This window comes from Musca domestica, unplaced genomic scaffold (genome assembly GCF_030504385.1).
Source record: "Musca domestica strain aabys unplaced genomic scaffold, Musca_domestica.polishedcontigs.V.1.1 13, whole genome shotgun sequence".
NCBI classification, from domain to species: domain Eukaryota; kingdom Metazoa; phylum Arthropoda; class Insecta; order Diptera; family Muscidae; genus Musca; species Musca domestica.
Window position 1 is genome coordinate 16,242,075 of NW_026712172.1, and position 19,793 is coordinate 16,261,867.

Genomic DNA, 19,793 nt, shown 5'->3' on the forward strand with positions numbered 1-19,793 from the left:
TGCCTTCGTTGCAGTAGCTGTTTGGGTGTTTCCGTGAGAGTCACAAATCTCCCCCACCCAGGCGTGTCACGAAGGAATACACGATCTACAGAGGGAGGTCCAACACGACAAGAGAGAACCTCTAGATCAAGAAGCCTATCGGGAAGGTCTGAGTGGCATTGTGATACAGTCCCGCACAATATGCTGCATCTCTTTAATTGCACAGCCAAAACTACCCAACACACTCCAGAAGATCTCTGGCTACAGCTCATCAAAGTAGCCGAATTTCTAAACCTGGAGCTGGAACCAGATTAGCAGAACGCAAACACTTGCATGTACTACTGCTATAACAACAACAACCATCGAACTCAGCACGCGCAACCCAAGAATGGTTGCAAAATAAGGTTCCTCGCTTCATTTCCAGTGCACAATGGATCGATTTTGGTCGATCACCTCGAGCAAGCGCTTCGCCGGAAATGGGTCAAAATACCGCAGAGTAACATTCGGGCAGCGTGTGATGGTTTCATTGGCCGATTGAAGGCCATAATTCGTGCCAAACAAACAAATTTAAACTTTTTTTAAAATTTGATGCTATTTCCGACAATTTTTGCTTCCATTCAATAAAATTTAAAAAAAATGTAAAAATTATTGGCGTTCGACTTTGTTGCAGTTGATTTATCTCACCTTGTATATTAACGCATAAATAAATAAATATATACGCATGTAATAAATAACAACAAATTATTACGGAAACTACGGAAGTAAATAATAAAAATAATTGATAAAGAAGATTTCATAATTTTTTTTTAATTCTTTTTTTTTAAATTCCGCCTTTATTGCATCATGCTATATTAGTAAATAATTTGTCTATTTGTTTTTCTACACTCCATTCCCTTTGAAATACCACTTGCCTAAAAGTATGCTTTATTTCTTTGCACATTTAACAAAACCGTTTGATAACAGGGTGACACACTATACTTACCTTGGAAAATGTTGAATTTAAATTCAATTCCATAAATTGCGGCATTAAACGTGTCCTCAAGATTTCATTGAAGCAATTATTTGGTTCCAAAAATATGGAAGCATTACTGACTCTCAATAAATTGATCAAGCGATTTTGGGCTCCCTCCCAGTTGTAACGTCTGCATCCCTCGGTATGCAACAGAGAACAATCTGTAAAACATAACTCAATGACTTTTAAACAAATTGAAACACAATTTCATTATCTTACCAAAACTCAAAGAATTCGGATAGAAATGCTCCTCGAAACGTTGCATTGAATTAAAATGTGTTATCGAACCTGGCTGGAGATATGTATTCAAACCATTACATTCACCATTGAGAATATAACCTGCCAAATAACTTGGCTGTTGCCCATACATTAGGGCGGCAGGCATTTCTTCTTTGTACCATTGATTCAAATCGAAAATCAACAGCTTATTTTTGCCTTCCAACACGGAATACCATGATATGGCACACAGGCAATTGGCATCCTCTTCGCTGTGGCTGGAGTGTGTGGAAATGGCCTGGCATGCTAAGGCCTCACTTTTGGTTGCCTCCAGAGGCAGTTCTAAGCGTACAGTGCTGGTGAGAAATGACTAAGGGAAAAATAATTAAATTCGCTTTTTTGTTTGTTTCCAATATAAGTCCCTTCCTTTCTCACCTCAAAATAATATTGCCCATTTTCAGTTACATCCCCCCTTCCATTCTCCTCCTCTTCCACTGCAATCCGTTTCTCGTACATTAAACTATGCAACATGGCATAGAGATTTTCTCCATTCTCATGCAGTGTCCATATGTACAGACATGGTCGGGGATCATCTGGTGGTTCTAAATAATCAATTTTAACCAACGGCGACATTGCAATTTCCGGCTTGGGTCTTGCTATATAAAATATTTGCATTTCAGCCAAATCGTAGAGGGCCAATCGACCATCTTCGAGGCCAATGGCAAGACCCATAATTAAATCGATGGATTGTATGCATTGTATGGAACAGGGACTTTCAATGACTGAAAAGCATAAAAGGGAGGGAAAAAATAAAAACAAATGAGAAAATGTTAATTTTGCTAATTTTTTCCAAATGAAAAACGACAGTGCAGCTAATTTTAAAATAGAAATAAGCCAGGTTAGTTAAATTTTTAAATGAAAAAGTTCTATTTGCCGAATGTTTTTTCCAGCAGATAAATTTGTCAAATTTTGGGAATAAATCAATACAGACAACATTCTCTAGTGTAAAACTCAATTCAGCGAAGTTTCTTTAAAAGCTTACGATTAAAAAGATGTTTCTCAACAAAAGCAGATTGAAGAATGTAGAAATTCGCTGAAAAACTATTGATAAAAGAAAAATATATTTTTCATGGTTTTTATATATTTAATTTAATGTTTTTATTAAAACTGAAAAATTGTATTTTTTGCAAGAAATATTAATTTATATCAATTTTTAACAAAATTTTAATTTTGATAGAAAAATATAAATTTTTAACAAAAAAAAATAATTTTGGATAAGAAAAAATATTTTTTTAATTATTTTGTTGTTATTTTTTATATTTATTTAAAAAATGATTTAACTAAAAAAAATCTTATTGATTATTAAATAAAATCATAAACTATTTTAAAACTATTAATTTATTAATTATTTTAATAATATAAAAAATTTTATTAAAAAATGCACTTAAAAAAATATTTTATTTATAAAAATATTATTTTTGTTTCTATTTCCATATATGCCTATCAATCATATACAGGCATGTCACAGAATGTAAAATCGTTCAAGAGTGAAAACGAAAACGGTTTTAGCTTCTCTAAAAAACGGAAAACGCAAAAATTTTGCGTTTTGATATCACTTTCAAAAGCAGGGTGAAATTGAAATATTTAATGATTTTAACGTAAAAAATAAACAGAAGACACATACATTTAACAGAAAATATTGTATTAACCAAATTCTCTTAGAATGAACATGTTTTTGGAATTTATTTTACAAAAAATCTATTATTTGGTGGTGATATCAATCAATATGTTTTCAGTGAACACGAGAACAGTTTAATCAGGATTTGCGGATTGTATAAAAGTGTCGATGGAGTTGGTGGTGCAGTAAGCTTTGCGGATTTTGTAAGTGAATTAGACTTCAGTTGTTCTGAAAAAGAAAACTTTGATTCGTCATCATCTACACATATTCCAAGAACTCGAAAATCAAGTCAATTAGTTTTAAGTGAATCTGAAAACGAAGAGCTTAATTTTTCACCCTCAACTTCAAAGCAGACCACTTCGATTTTAAATAAAAAAGATAGACCAAGATCATGCATTCCAGCTGCTTTTAAAAATGTTTCTACATTGGCAATTGATCCAAGAACACCAACATTGGAAGAAAACCGTTCGCGAACACCTATTCAAAAACGATTTGAAATAAAAGCTTATCGTGTTCTCCGCCATCTACACCAATAAGACAAGTGTCGGGCAGCCTAACAAAAGCAAAACCCACGCCTGCAGTAAAAGACCCCGGGCAAGAACTCCCTCAAACCAAGATCTAAATGCGCTTTTAGTTGAGGAAAATTCTCATTTACAAAACTTGGAAAAATTTGTAAAATTCTAGAAGATAACAGTAAGGAAATGAAAAAACAAACTGAAAAGTTGGACAGGCTTTGTAACATCCTGGAGAAAAAGTATGTGGAAGAGCAGTTACATAATATTGAAATGCAAAAGAGAATGCGTGAACGGAACGAAATGAAACTCAAAATAGTTGAACTTGAAACTCTTAAAAATGCTGTAGAACAGGAAAAAGCAAATACGACTCGTTCTTAACTTTACATTATTTTACACAATGGACTAAAAATGGTGGATCCTTACTCTGCATTTGAGTGAGATAAAGGATCTGATGCGTTCCTCAATGTCCGGCGACGAATTTTTTCAGTAGACCGCTGATTTATTTCTTCATCCATTACAGCAAGTATTGAAGCCCCTGGCATTTTTACTTTTGGTGTTTATATTATTAAAAACCATTTTAAACTCCTTTTTTAATTGTCAATAATTTGTTTACGACTTTTTTTTTTTCATGGAGTTACCATATTTTTATTTCAAAAATGTGAAATGATTTTTTTCCGGATTGGTCAAAACGTACGAGTGCTGAAGAAGCAAAAACAAATCGTAACGATTTGGAAAAGGTGAAATAAATCGATTTCGTAAAATTTCTGTGACATGCCTGATAAAATATAATCTTAAAAACTTATACCAACTATTTTAAAAAAATATAAAGTTTGGGGAAATTATTAATTTTTATAAAAAAAAATAATTTAAATAATTATTATTTTTATAAAAATAATGTTATATTTTATAAAAAACATGATTTAAAAATCGTATATTTTTCTAATTTTTTTTTTCAAAAAAAAAAAATAATAATATAAAAAATAACAATTTTTACAATAAAACACATTTTTTATTTAAAATAGTATTTCGATTACATTTCTATCGAACCATTTTTTTGGGAAACCATTTAAAAAATGGTAAAAATCCCTTTGCGAATACATTTCAAAATCACTGAAAGTTGGTTACCCTGGCATTCTGCGTTTCAAGTTTTTAGTACAGCACAACCAACAGCAGCTAGCTAAGGCTGAAGGTAAAAGTGTCGACAAGCAAGCGGATAATTTTTGGCTATATTGTCGTGCAACATTCGGAAAACAATTTGAAAAAGTATGCCATCTCTGTACAGAAGCCGTACGTTATGAAGTTTTGTGCTAAAAATCAAAGAAAGTGACTTTCGAACGACGTTGAGTGTCAACTGCGTTGTGCTGCGGCCCATATTCAGACAAACACACACACACATATATATATATTTCATGTGTATGTAATAATTAATATTTTTATTTTTCTTCGTGCGGCATTACATGTGTGCGTGTGTGTAGTAGAGTGTGGTACTAAAAAACAAAAGAAAAAAAGAAACTTTTTGGCCACTTAATGCTGCTACTACTACTTTTCAATGCAACCCTGCTACTCGTTTGACACAACTCAATTGAATGTCGAAGAAAAAGAAAAAAGTAGTATGAGTGTTGTGTTTGTGTCAAACGCTGTCGTCTGGTTTTTGTCCTCTTCCCATTACTCGTTAGTGGAAAAATTGTTTTTGTTTTTGCAGTTTTAGTTTATTGTTTTTTTGTTTCATCGTTGAACAAAAGTCAAACGCCGTTTGCCGATTGTCAAATTGTGACATTCAGTTTTCTCTCAACAAGGCAATGAATGAACGCAAATCAAAAAGATTGAGCAAAAGATATGTGTAAATAATTGGCTGGGAAAATACGATTGCAGCGGCGGCGAGGGCTTATCCATTTTTTGTCCACATAATTCTGTTTGGTTTTACAACGACCGACCGACCGACCAACAGTAACAAAAGAAATTACAAAAATTCATTGGTAAATCTTCTTCCATGCGATTCTTTTCGATTTTTGGCCATTTTTTTCTCTGTAACTGTGTGAATCTTTTTCGACTATGAGATGGTGTTGGTGTATTAAAAACTTAAAATTTATGTCAGAAAGGCAATTTTGCTGGGTACCAAAAGAAACAGTGGGCCGAAAAAGTAAAAAAAAAATAACACCGATATTCAGTCCAAAAATCAAGTGTCAAAACTTTTTCGTGTGAAATCTAAAGGCGTGAGTGAGTGCGTGTGTGTGAATGCTAGTGTTTTCTGACCGAACATGGTTGGACATGAGAGCCGGGGGGAGGACATTGCGAATTGAAAAAGAAAAACACAAATGTTTATTGTTTTGTTTGTCGGCTATCCCCAGACAGTGAGAGAGATTAATGTGTATGAAAGCAGGAGAGAGAGCGGCGAGAATGTAAACAACTTTTATGTCAAAGACCATCAATTCTCAATGTTTATCTATGAAAAGACCGCCAAAATGTTGTAATGTGTTATTGAACTGTGCACGCAAACACTTGCTGCTATCACTAGTTGAAAGGGTGATGTGGGGTAAAAATAAGTGCAAACTGAAGAGAATTTATACAGCATTTAATCCGCTACTGTCCCACTGTACAATGTGCTGCACGAAAAACCCCAGCAAATGTGTTTAACACTGCCTGCCTTTGGTGAACCACCATCGACGACGACGACGAGTGTAAGAAATGTGAATGTACAAAATTTTAGCAAAAGTGTTCCTCTTGCTTTCTTTCCAAAACTTAATTTTCATCCCTTTTTTTGGAGGAGCACAAAAATTTAGAATGTACCCAAGAAAGATTGTGGAAAAGATCTTCAATTCAGAGACTTGTATTGTGACGTCACATTCAGCATCAATTTTTTTGTTTTGTCGATTTTTGTATTGTTTTTGAATGCCTGATAGATAGGTAGTTTAGTTCATGGCGGTTATCTATAATAAGCGTGTGCGGAGGAGAAGAATTAATAAATAGTAGGTACAGTATCGTAGTTGTTTATAGCTTAGATGTATGTGGTCAAAATTAAAGGTAAACGCCCCAATTTAGGGGAATTATAACCACAATATGTGCTGAGCTATATTTTGCCCAAAAAAACATGTCTGCCTTAGCCGTGTGTAAACTGTGGATCTATTTGTACAGGCTTACTAGTTACATATATGTCCATAGGGACGCAAGGACCTCTTTGAACCGTCCGACCAATGTCATCTAGAAGATTTGGGTTATGAGCCATTAAAGTAGCTGTTTTAAATTTGTAATTAGGGTCAAAACCGGATTGGCAAAATGAACACGTCGACCTCTTCATAATAACCAACCACATATTCTTTGTAATTATTGTTAAATTGTATTTAATGTTTGACATAATAATTTTAGATATTGACAAGGTGTGGATTTATAATTTTCACCTGGGATTTTGTGAGAATATATAATCTTCTTGTCTCCCTGAAAAACAAATATCTGATTGTCAATATGTGAGGAGAGCCTGTATTCCTAGCTTGGCCATGTGAAAGTTGTAGACCTTCAATTATTGCTTTGGAGTTTGATTAATTGAAATATGAGATATTTTCTTTTGACTTAATCCAGAATCTGATGCAAATACTTAGTCAACCTTCAACTTGGTTTCAAAAATAATATAAACATAAACATAATATACTTTTACCATACTTTTTGAGGTTTGGTTACGGTTTTAGCAAATCCAACCCTGAACATTGCTAAAGCAGGGGGTCACAAATACCTTTCACTCATTTAAAAGTGGTACATAATCTTGTTTCAAAATGTTTGTATTTTATCCATTAACTCGCATAAATGAATTTTACAAAAGCAGTGGTCAAAAAGTTTGACCATGTGGATTCAAAACACAATTGAATTTTTGATTTTCAACACATAAAAAAGCTATGAAGAACTTTTCTTTGATTCTATCTCAATACAAATTATTTTCAAAAGAGTCCCTGTTCAGTAGAACAGACATAGGTTTAATTATTATTGTTAATCTACTCTACTTTATCTCCTAATTCCTGCGACCTGGCTCTGATAACTCTTCTCTAATCCACAAAAAGAATAGAAAGAGGTCTGCGGTCCTATTTTCTAATATTGAGAGACCATAAAAAGGGAAGAATTGTATTAAATTTTGTAGCGTGTGATATTATTTCAGATTAGTTAGGGAAAATTAGGAAAGACTTTTACCATGAAAATTATTTCAAGTGAATACATCATTCTCATATACGTATTCATGTTTTTTATATAAGAGGAGAACGTATGTACCTTCTTTCTATCCGGAATTATAAATATTCTATACGCCCCTCTTGACACACATTGCGTTCATATATGAATGGAATATCCGCATACATTAATATCTTTACATTACAACAGCTTTTAGTTCCAACCCACAAGACTACACAGCCTCTCCTTTAAGGCATTTATCGACTTTCCTGAGGCATACTTCTGTAGAATGACACATTGGGTTCAAATATGAATGGAATATCCGCATACTTTCATATCTTTACATTAGAACAGCTTTTGGTTCCAGCCCACAAGACTACACAGCCTCTCCTTAAAGCATCTATCGAATTTCCTGAGGCATACTTATGTAGAATAACATTCTAATTTCTTGGGACGTCATACAAATTTTAATTTGAATCATTTAAAGGATATTTTTCTGGATATAGAGCTGGATGATTTGCCAAATTTCTGGGAGAAAACCCCTGAACTTTTTAATTGTATGGGTTATATATTTCCAAGAGCCAGAGATCATGTTGGTCTTTGCTGCTGTTTTTCGGTTGACTTTTTATCGGAGTACCCGTTGGATTCAAACAATACCTTTTACCCTAGACCTTTCAAAGATTCATTCTTTAAAAAAATATATCGCCAAACTACACATCGACCTGGTATCAGATGAGTTTTTCAACTCCTGTTAGTAGACTTTCTAACTTTTTCCTACCACCAATGTATCAGAAGAAGACCTGTTGACCTTTTGGAACTATTTCATAAGTCTAGATGATGTTTCACATGATAGACCTGATTCATATCAGGGGACAAGATTGTTGTCTTTGGGAAGACATTATTTTAGGACACGGATTATCCGAAGAGAAGTTGGCTTTTCACAAGAAAGTTCTGAATGCTCAAAGCACACGTTTTCTAAAGCAGCCTAAAAACGTATTCTTATCCCAGCCTAGAAATGCAATAACAAAAAATACATTATTCAAAATTTTTCTAACACTTCTTTTTTTGTCATTGCAGAGATATCTCCCAATAAAAAAATGAATAACGAAACTACAAACACCCAAGAAGAGGAAAAAGCAGCTACAGCTGTGACAGAAGATGAAACTAAAATTCCAATGAAATCCCCCGATAGCCCCACCATAATACAAGACAAAACCAATTCAAATGAAATGGAACAACAACAATCCAAAGAAGATAGTAGTGAAACTTCTCAGGATTTGAAACAAGTTGATGATTTAGAACAAGTTCCCACAATAACTAAAGATACAGTTAATGAATCTGGGCTGGAGACCAAATTGACATGTGAAGACAGTCCAAGAATATTGGATGATTTCGGAGAAAAAGAAAATGAAAAGAATAATTTAAATAATAATGCGGCTAAGGATGGTAATGAAGAGGAGAGTGAAGTAGCGAATAAGAATAAAGTGACAGAGAAGGGGAATGCAAATACGGAAGATAATAAGCAAATGTCTGAGGAAAGCAAAGATCCTCAGCAAGATAACAAAGGTACGGAAATTAGTGAAGAGAGTGAAAAACAGAAAGATACAAGTGGTGGTGACAGTAAAGAAAATAATTTGGCCACCGATGAAGACTGCTCTAAAGTGTCTGAAGTTTCCACAGAAGATTCAAAGGATCCCAAAGCTCCTTCTTTGGAGGAAAATAAAGAAGAGCCAGAAAAAGTACCACCGGATAATTGCCTCTCAGCGTCCAATGAGGAACCTGATGAGATGGAATGTGAAGATGTTGAAATACCCGAAAATGAAGAAGATGAACTCATAGTGCCCGATGCCCATCTGTGCAATGGCGTTGTCGAAGATGATGATGATGATGATGCTGAGAAGGAGGAGGTCGATAATAACAATGATGAGGATAAGCATAACCCTCTAGAAGATGATAATGAAAGCAATTCCAAGCCCATGTCAACCGAAGATGAATCCACGTTTTCCAATCAAGAACCAGAACTGGTGGCCATTGAAGAGTCAATTAACTCCAAAGATAAAATGGAAGAAGAAAATGCTACAGTAAACCAAAACGAGGAGGATGATGGTGGAAGCGGTATTGCCAATGATCCATTAAACTGTTTGGCTGAAAATCACGGGGAAGAGGAAACAAGTAAGGACAGTCAAGCTGCCTCTGCCAAGACCAATGATGAAAATAGCAATAGCAATGACATGATTGGTGAAGGCAGCGAATCCAAGGAATCCACTAAATCTCAAGGAGATAATGACGAGGATGATGAGGTACTGTTTGTGGAAACCCGCAACTCTCCCATTTGTATAGAATCAGATGATGAAGAGGTTGCGAGGACCCCGCCACCAACCGCGACGGCCACAACAAAAAGTACTCCCCCGGTTCCTGTAGTAGAGAAGAGAGAAACTCGCCAAAGTGCCCGCAGGTCAAATGAGAGTGAAAGACAGACCATTAACTTGCCGAAGGCCACAATAACGGTACCAAAAAATCTAACTATTACCAGGACAAGTGCCCGTAAATCAACGGCCAGGCCACCGCAGGGCATGAATACATCTCCCGTGCCATCGCCTTCTGTAGCGCAACAAAATCGTCCAAAAAATTTCCAATATTTACAAAATGCCACAACCTACAGACGTTCATTGCCCAACCCGCCAAGACAGGTGGTGGATACCATTGAACTGTTGGACAGTTCCGATGAGGAAAGTCAATCCACCTCAAGTAATCACAACTACTTTAATAGATCCTTGCCCTATAATTATGGAACTCCGCCCAAACGCACACTAATGGCTGCCAAGAATCCCAACAAGAAAAGTCCCAACAAAATTCCCAATTTTGGCTTTACGATGCCGAGTAATTTTGCGCCACAAATACGGCGACAACCCAAGAAACCCGCACCACCACCGCTACCTCCGGCCACACCACAATCAAAATTCTTAGATAACTTCAAACTACAGCCGGCCACAGTGGATGTAGAAAATCCGCCAGCATTTTCAGCTTTGCTGTCCAATAAAAATGTCATCATACCAAATGCTTTCTATGGCAATCCTCCCGGCATGAGGACCCCCGACATGGAAGTGGAACGTCGCTATGCCCGCTGGCTGGAAATGTTTATTGGCCATTTTTGCAATCCCCAATTGGTGGCATCCCATTCCTGCCTTTCATTTATACAGAAATCCCTGAAATACACGGACTTCGTCACGATAAAAGCCATACGTCTCAACATGAATACGGAAGCACAAACGGCGGGAGGTGACCAACAAACCAACACTTCATTGGCCGCGGAGTTACGTTCAATATTTTTGAAAAACTCCAAAGAACTAACGCCCCATGGGAGACGGTTTTGTGAGCTGACCTGTGCCATAGGTCAAAATAAACCCATTACCTTGTTGGTGCATGCCATTAGCGGCAAAGTAATGGTGAAAAGTTGTAATTTGGAAATACCCAGTACGTCGGCTGCCACTGCAATGGGGTCGTGGGCGGCTGTCTCGGCAAATAATGCCAACTCCTCCAGCAATCGCAAACGTCAGCTGGAAGCTGATGAAGAAGAATATGTACCTGGTAAAAAGAAACAAATCTCATCGGCGGCGGCAAATTCTGCAACAGCCTCCCATGAAAATACCGATCAAAGTAGTGGCGATGGGGCGGGTGTGTCAGGTGGTGACGGTCCCAAACGGTCTCTGCGTTCCAAACGAACCAAACGTTTGGACAATAGTTTCAGTTATAATGAAGATGATCTGGCTGAATACGATTTGGAAGATGAGGAGGAGCAGGCGGAGCGCTTGGCCCGTGAGGCAGTCCAACGGAAGATTGATCAAAAACGTTTGGAGGCCCAAAGGCAGAGACAGAAGCAGGCGCAGTCTTTTGAAAGTGCATTCCTGAAGACGTTTGCCAGGACGGCAGATGGCAAGGTTTTGACTAATTTGCCGCCGGCAAGGAAAGGTAAGAGAAAGATAGGATATTTTTGTTTATTTTGGAGATTTCATTTGAATTGCATGGTTTTCTTTTAGCCGTGGCACCTCCTCCTACCCAACAAAGGCAACAACCACAACAACAACGACGTCCAGTTATGTTACCAAGCTATCATCGGGATGCCGAGGAACATTTAAGGGTAAATTGGATAGAAAATGTGGAAAATGAGGATACCCAGGTTATATCGGATGACGATGAGCCTAGGGAGCATAGGATTTATAAGCAGAAACAGCAACTTTATGCCCAGCAGCAGAGACAGGCAGCACAGCAACAACAACGACGAAAAGTCTCCTCCCCGTCATCTTCCGCCGCCGCCGCCTCGGCATCAAACAAAGGTGGTTCCCCCCAAATCAACAATCCCCGCCTATGGCCCAAAAATACCGATCCCACTCACAGCGTCAGTTCCAAAAACAAAGATATCTGCCTGATCTGTAAACTCAATGTCCAGCGTATTGTCCATCACTATGTCAATGAACATCGTGGCTGCGAGGTGTACAATTCCCGACTAACCTCATTTCAAGTGGAACAACTGAAACGTGGAGCTTGCAACATACAAAATGTAAGCATCTACAAAAATGGCCAACCCCAGTATGAGGCCCATTGTATTTTCTGCCAGAAACAGTCACGTTTCATGTTTCCCTATTGGGTGCAACATTTCACCATGCACACAGGCGAGTATGCCTATCGCTGTTCCGCCTGTGGCATTCGTAAGCCCACCAGATCTCTGTTGACGCAACATCAGTCCCAGGGCTGTGTCAATGGTGGGGGCACGGTAATGGTCGATTATAATTATGATTCACGAAAGATACGGGTCGAGGCTCGAATTTGTACCCTCTGTAATTATGTCCAGCTTCATCGGAACAATATTGTCAAACATTTACACCAACAACACAATGTTAAACAAATTCTGCCCAAGCACATACAAACAATTGTCCTGCTAAAGGAAGCGGGCGCTGTGGATTCGGCTGCAGGTATAGAAGAGTTAAGACATCAATCCAGACGTTCAGCCTCCCACTCCTCGACGACGACGGTAGTTGCATCTCATAACTCAAATATTTCGTATACAATTGATGATGACGACGACGACGATGATGATGATGATGAGGAGGGGGATGATGATACTTTACTCTTTAGCGAGGATGCCCTGCCACCTATCGCCCAGCAACAACAGCAGCAGCATGTTGTGGAACCTCAACAAAATCAATACTACAATTATATACCGCCCTATATGATGAATCAAATCCATAATCAACAACAAAATTTCACCTGGGAGGACAATGATCCCACTGATGATCTATCGTTTATGATCTGTGGCATGTTGGATGTACAAATGAACAATAAAAAGCAGTAATGAAGAAAAGAGATCACAGCATTTCTGGCGTTTGAAAAAAAAGAAAACAAAACAGAAATTCCTAAATAGTTTTATATGATCTAGTAGCCCCACCCGGCCAAGCTAGTTCGGAATGCAGGCACAGATAGATATTTTGGAAGAAATCCCCTGGGAAGAGGAAAGTCTCAACTGTTTCCCTTTCTTTTCGATAATTTCAAGATTTCTTTTATGATCTATTCTGGGTCTGACTGCCGAGCAATAGCAACTTTTCTCCATGTAATTTTTTTTAAACAAGAATCGTAATCTAGTTTAGGTTTACAAAAATAACAACAATAAAATAATAATAATATTTAGTATATTAGTAATACAAAAAGAAGCAAAAATTCGCAACTGATATCCAATGTGTTGAAAGAATAACAAGCAATCAAACAATATGGAATTCAGAGCAAGAAGTAAAGGAAATTGTTTTTGTTTGTAGTTGAGCGGGAACGTTATGTAAGAGATGTTCAGAAAGCAAATCAACATATGTTAACATGTATGAATTTTTGTTTTTCTTTTTTTATAAAATATTTTTTTCTAATATAGAAGATGGATGAAATAGCGCTTTAACGTATTGTTAAATTAAATTACAAGAAAATTATTTAAGTTTATTTTTTTTTTAAATATTTAATTTGTAATAAATAATAAAACGGAAAATCAAAAATATTTAATCAGAACTTGATCGTTCTAAATAGTCGAACAGAACTTAGAAACTTTTTAATATAAACACAAAGGAACTCAGATTACGACGACGTGGACCTGCACAGGCAACTTTGTCATAAGCCATTACAATATTCAAATACGAAACTTGAAAAAAATCGGTGAATAATGTCGCTAAAATCATCAATATAGGGAGGTACTATTATATGGGGGCTATACCAAAATGTGGACCTTCACAGACAATTTTCTGTCTTAGGCTGTAGTATTTATTACGAACTTCAAATACCAAATTTGAAACAATTCCGATGAATAATGTCGCTAAAATCATCAAAATACCAAATATAGGGAGTTACCGTTATATGAGGGCTATACGAAGACGTGGACCTGCACAGAGAATTTTCAGTAATAGGCTGTAATATTCATTACGAACTTCAAATACCAAATTTGAAACAATTTCGGTGAATAATGTCGCAAAAATCATCAAAATACCGAATATCGGGAGGTACCGTTATATGAGGGCCATACGAAGACGTGGATCTGCAGAGACAGTTTTTTGTCTTAGGCTGTAGTATTATTTACGAACTTCAAATGCCAAATTTGAAACAATTTGGGTGAATACTGTAGCCAAAATCATCAAAATATCGAATATCAGGAGGTACCGTTACATGGGGGCTATACGAAGACGTGGACCTGCACAGACAATTTTCCGTCATAAGCTATAGTATCTATTTCGAACTTCAAATACCAAATATGAACAAATTCCGGTGAATAATGTCGCCAAAATATCGAATATCGGGAAGTTCCGTTATATGGGGGCTATACGAAGACGTGTATCTGCACAGACAATTTTCTGTCATAGGCTGTAACATCCAGTGCGAACTTTAAATACCAAATTTGAAACAATTCCGATGAATAATGTCGCTAAAATCATCAAAATACCGAATATCGATAGGTACCGTTTTAAGAGGACTATACGAAGACGTGGACCTGCACAGACAATTTTCCGTCATAAGCTATAGTATCTATTTCGAACTTCAAATACCAAATATGAACAAATTCCGGTGAATAATGTCGCCAAAATATCGAATATCGGCAGGTTCCGTTATATGGGGGCTATACGAAGACGTGGAACTGCACAGGCAATTTTTTGTCTTGGGCTGCAGTGTTTATTACGAACTTCAAATACAAAATTTGAAACAATTCCGGTGAATAATGTCGCTAAAATCATCAAAATACCGAATATCGGGAGGTACCACTATATGGGGGCTATAAGAAGAAGTGGACCTGCACAGAGAATTTTTTATAATAGGCTGTAGTATTTATTACGAACTTCAAATATTAAATTTGAAACAATTCCGAAACTTGAAAAAAATAGGTGAATAATGTCGCTAAAATCATCAAAATACCGAATATCGGGAGATACCGTTATATGAGGGCTATACGAAGACGTGGACCTGCACAGACAATTTTCTGTCTTAGGCTGTAATATCTATTTCGAACTTCAAATTCCAAATATGAACCAATTCCGATGAATAATGTCGCAAAAATCATCAAAATACCAAAAATATGGAGGTACCGTTACATGGGGGCTATGCGAAGACGTGGACCTGCACAGACAATTTTTTGTCCTAGGCTGTAGTATCGATTACTTATTTCAAATACAAAATTTGAAAAAAAATCCGGTAAATAATGTCGCAAAAATCATCAAAATACCGAATATCGGGAGGTACCGTTATATGAGGGCCATACAAAGACGTGGACCTGCACACACAATTTTCTGTAATAGGCTGTAACACCCATTACGAACTTCAAATGCCTAATTTGAAATAATGCCGATGAATAATGTCGCTAATATCACCAAAATACCGAGTATTGGGAAGTACTGTCATATGGGGGCTATAAGAAGAAGCGGACCTGCACAGAGAATTTTCTGTAATAGGCTGTAACACCCATTACGAACTTCAAATGCCTAATTTGAAACAATGCCGATGAATAATGTCGCCAAAATCATCAAAATATCGAATGTCGGGGATTCCGTTATATGGGGTCTATACGAAGACGTGGACCTGCACAGACAATTTTTTGTCATAGGCCGTAGTACCCATTACGAACTTCAAATACGAAATATGAACCAATTCCGGTGAATAATGTCGCCAAAATCATCAAAATATCGAATATCGGGAGGTACCGTTATATGGGGGCTATACCAAAATCTGGACCTACATGGCCCATTTTCAATACCAAGCGTCGTGCAGACATAATATACATTTGAGTAAAATTTGTTCAATCTACTTCATTTCGTGTGGAAGCTTTAGTGATTTCCAAAGTGACGGACAGACGGATAGATGGACGGACATCGCTAAATCGACATAGAACTTTATGCTGAATATATATACTTTGTGAGGTTTAAAATGTATATTTCGAGGTGTTAAAAACAGAATGACAAACTTAATATACCCTCCATACTATGGTGGAGGGTATAAAAACTCTAAGGAACTAACAGCTCATGGAAGGTGGTTTTGTGAACTGACCTGGGCCACAGTTCAAAACAAACCCTTCACCTTGTTGATGGATGCCAATATCGGCAATGCAATTGGAACAATGGCGACAGTATCGGCAAAGATACTGCACCTGCTCCCGCCAAAGTAGTACGTTCCAAAAAAGGACATGACCACGTAGGTCTGGATGTATTGGCAGGATCAAAAAAGAGAGGAAGAGAGCTCCAATAATGAGAGAAATCTCCGCAGGCCTGGATGTATTGGCATGATCAAAAAGGGAGAGAGAGAGCGCTCCAATGATGAGAGAAAGCTTCTAGTTCAATATAACCCAAGGTCATAATGACCAAGGTCATAATGCAGTCATCGGTTTCCATTCCAAAAAATGTCCAATTAAGGAAGTAATAAAATAAATAAACTTTGGGGCCAGAACCAGATTAACAGAGCAAACACAATCAATATTATTGACACAGCGACGAAATGGGAAACGTTAAAGCTATAAAAATCCTTCAGAGGATTGTTTTAAGGTTGCTAAAGAAAACACGTAAACAGTCATGGTTTTAGTTTTCTGCAGAATACTTTAACTTGATTCATTTCGCAGAAAGGTATCTGCAAAAAGCTCTTCACAAGGAGTCGTTTTTCGACCTTGCATTCTGTGCAAAAAGTTTAAGGACAGAGTACCGGGTGTATTCGATCGAAAATATCTGTTCGCTTTATAATCTAACTGCCCAAAGAAAATTGTGTCAGAACGAACATTTTTGCCTAAAAATTCGCAGATCCAAATTCCCGAAACACATTTTTTCGACTTTTTCCATCCGTTTATGGCTACTGAGAAGAAGATTAATACAAACATTTGACAGACTTCTTTTTAGATGATGGTGATGGATATCTTCTCTAAATCACCTAAAGGATTTTTCGGGAAAAAGGTCACATATTATGTTGGCAGAGTGACAATATTTTGTTAGAACGTTTCAAGCTAGTAAGACACCTGTGTACCCAGGTTGGTTTGTTTCTAGCCAGTGGCGAATATTCACAGAATGTCAAACACTTTGGGCCCCAATTGATGGAAATGCCATCAAATCCAAATGGAACTGTATTTCAGAGAAAATCTTGATTAAAGAACATGCCATGAAATTGTTGTTGCTGGGCGTTGAGCCTGCCGAGAATCGTTCATTGTCGCTTTTAAAGAATGCCTTGTCACTCATCATTGTGGAAATTATGAAAAGAGAGTGGTCACAACAGTGGACCGCATTATTGGCCGAATTGTCTGATGCCTGCACAAAAGGAGAAGCCCAAATGGGCAAATTGCAGTGCTAACATGTCTCTATTGTGAGACATCGCCTCTATATATTTTTCACATTAACTATTTTCCATAATGCAATTTGTCCAGTCTACCATTTTAGGTCTTTGCAAATTGTTTGTGTTTTCCAATGCTGAAAAAAACGGCAACACCTATCCCATCAACTCTCCAATAGGAACACAAATAATCCAATAAGAATTTTAAAATCCGAAACTAGATAAAAATTCCATTGCACTTACCTTCCATTTGCAAACCAAATGTAATGCCATCCTGCTTACATTGGCGAAAATTCCGATGAATATCTTTCAAGGGTATGCTATAGTCCACAATATGACAGGGTGTAAATGTTGACTCGGCTGCCTCCGATTGTATTTGGCACATTTTGCCCATATTTAAATCCAACAGGACAACAACACCCTCTTCACTGCCCACTGACAGGCAACCGTCGAAATTTTGTAGCAGTGTTCGTTTACATGTTGATGAGTTCAGGAAACGGGCACAGGTTATGTGTAAACTTAATTCGTATGTGCACAACACGCAGCTCAGTTCAATGGAATACAACACCACAAAACTGCCGCCACCACTGGGACCATGGAAATTTTCCAAAATCACAGCCAACACCATGATTTCAGGATTGTTGGGAAACAGTTCTTCGACACATTTGATGCAACAGCTGTCATAGCCGCGCGATTCACAAAATTCATAGGTGCTAATAGTTTGACCGCTGCGCACCGAGACGATCTGTAGCATGGAATTTTTGGCCAACCAAGCCCACTCTCCATGGCGTATTATGCCACCAAGTTTTTTATCTGAAAAATAAATTATTCATGAGGTAGTGGGGATTCCTTTAGTTATGCTCCCGAACTTACCCACAAACTGATCATCATCACTGGGAGACTTTGGTGAGTTCGATGATGACGATGCTGCAGCAGTGGGACTCAATAACGGCAATTGGAGGTCTGCAAATTTGACTGTTTGCCGGCCATCGACTTCAAGGTCATACCACTCCATTTTCAAAACAAATTCACTTTTTTACGCACGCAATCCGTTCCACATAAATGTCGTATTAATGTCTTACAAAATGCACCAGAAGATTCTATTTATTTAGCTTAGAAATATACAAAAATAAGCCCCAATCCAATCCTCACGTTGTTGTTTTCGCTCACCGTTTTTCGCGGTGTTCCTCCAACATAGGGATTTGTTGGTCGATTTTGGCTTGTTGATTAATACTGCATTGAGGAAGTGTGTCTGTTGGCAGTAAATGCTTATGACATGTTCAAACGACGCTTTCATATCGTCGTACAAGAATTTACAAGGCATGTTTAGAAATTTAATGAAATCAAATATTTTCCTATGGCGCACTTTTAATGTGAAAGCATATACCCGTTTTCAATATGACTATGTATTTTTCTAATTTAAATACAAAAAACCTATAGACGCATTGTCGAAGATGAAATTTTCAAATGAATTTTCTCACATGCAATGCGTATTTGTGTAACATTCATTGAAATACTTGTATTTATCTTTTGTAAGTAGGCGCATCATCATACCTGCTAGTACAATGAGCTGTAAAAACATTTTTGAAATTCTGAATTTTAAATGAAAAAATGTTTCAATTTGTGAAATTTATTTTCCCACATATTTTTAAATATTGTTGACATATCAATGTTCGCGAGTGTGATGCGTCAACAATCTGTATTCTACTGCCATGGTAGGAACACATCATGTTATGCTATATGTTTTCTTTACGACGTCATTCGGAGGTTATTATAATTCGCGTTTTTCAACATTTTTTACAAATTTAAATATTTTTTCATTCAACATTTTCAATTTCAAAATTGGTTTGACAGTTCATTGTCCCAGCAGCTGTGTCGATGCGTCTAAATATATTCTTCTACCAGGGAACACGTATGAACTGTGCATGTCTTTTGACAGGAAAGGTGCACCACAAGAAAACAATTTATTCTACTTTTTTGTTATTATACCATGGAATAGTAATAAAACATACCATGGAAATACATTATTGCTTACTTTTCTTAGTTTCTTGAATTTCTTATACTAAAAATTATAGATCTGTTCCAGAACTGTAAAAATGTTTACTACAATAACCGATTTTCCCCTTATGATATCGAGAAAATTTGTTAAGATAGTAGGTCTGACACTGAGCATATATATATGGAACTCGATATGGTGAAAATGACGTTCCATTTTTAGTGGGCGTGCAAAATTTGTCAAAATAGCAAAGCAACTTGTTGAATTTATTATAAATGAGTTTGAAGTTACAAGACTATAGCTTCAGAGTTGTATTTTTCATATCTAATCAATCTGTCCAACCATGTTATTCAGTTAACATTTAAGGCGCAAGTACATAAAAAGCTTGAAGTCATGGCTAGGCATATTTTGTGACATTTTATAAAGGGA

The 19,793-nt window shown here is 36.9% G+C and overlaps 2 protein-coding genes across 5 annotated transcripts in view; one reads left to right on the forward strand and one right to left on the reverse strand.

The window, feature by feature from the left end:
- LOC101888668 (protein ELYS homolog) overlaps positions 1-18,576 on the reverse strand; it is a 27,572-nt gene extending 8,996 nt beyond the window's left edge. The window contains exons 1-5 of the mRNA XM_059118684.1: positions 18,242-18,576; positions 17,612-18,181; positions 1,643-1,989; positions 1,211-1,577; positions 962-1,152 (exon numbers count right to left, since the gene is read on the reverse strand). Coding sequence (XP_058974667.1) covers positions 962-1,152; positions 1,211-1,577; positions 1,643-1,989; positions 17,612-18,181; positions 18,242-18,383 — 1,617 coding nt within the window. The 5' untranslated portion in view covers positions 18,384-18,576. The remainder of the gene's footprint in view (positions 1-961; positions 1,153-1,210; positions 1,578-1,642; positions 1,990-17,611; positions 18,182-18,241) is intronic.
- On the forward strand, positions 4,547-13,579 carry LOC101888495 (kinesin-related protein 10). Of its 4 annotated transcripts, none has more exons than XM_020038658.2 (3): positions 4,547-4,663; positions 8,627-11,518; positions 11,587-13,579. In XM_020038658.2, the coding sequence occupies exons 2-3, from the start codon at positions 8,647-8,649 to the stop codon at positions 12,897-12,899; spliced, it is 4,185 nt and encodes a 1,394-aa protein (XP_019894217.2). In that variant the 5' UTR covers positions 4,547-4,663; positions 8,627-8,646; the 3' UTR covers positions 12,900-13,579. The 4 variants fall into 4 exon arrangements, with proteins under 4 accessions (XP_019894217.2, XP_058974668.1, XP_019894216.2 ...); XM_059118685.1 differs by having other exon boundaries at positions 4,553-4,687; XM_020038657.2 differs by lacking the exon at positions 4,547-4,663 and adding an exon at positions 4,917-5,376.
- Positions 18,577-19,793: the final 1,217 nt, after the last annotated feature.

Excerpts from the sequence above, each read along its gene's own strand:
- LOC101888495 (XM_059118685.1), top strand. The coding sequence starts at position 4,666 with ATGCCATCTCTGTACAGAAGCC. Across the intron at positions 4,688-8,626 it reads GCCATCTCTGTACAGAAGCC|AGATATCTCCCAATAAAAAA; the intron begins GTACGTTATGAA and ends TTGTCATTGCAG. Across the intron at positions 11,519-11,586 it reads TTTGCCGCCGGCAAGGAAAG|CCGTGGCACCTCCTCCTACC; the intron begins GTAAGAGAAAGA and ends GTTTTCTTTTAG.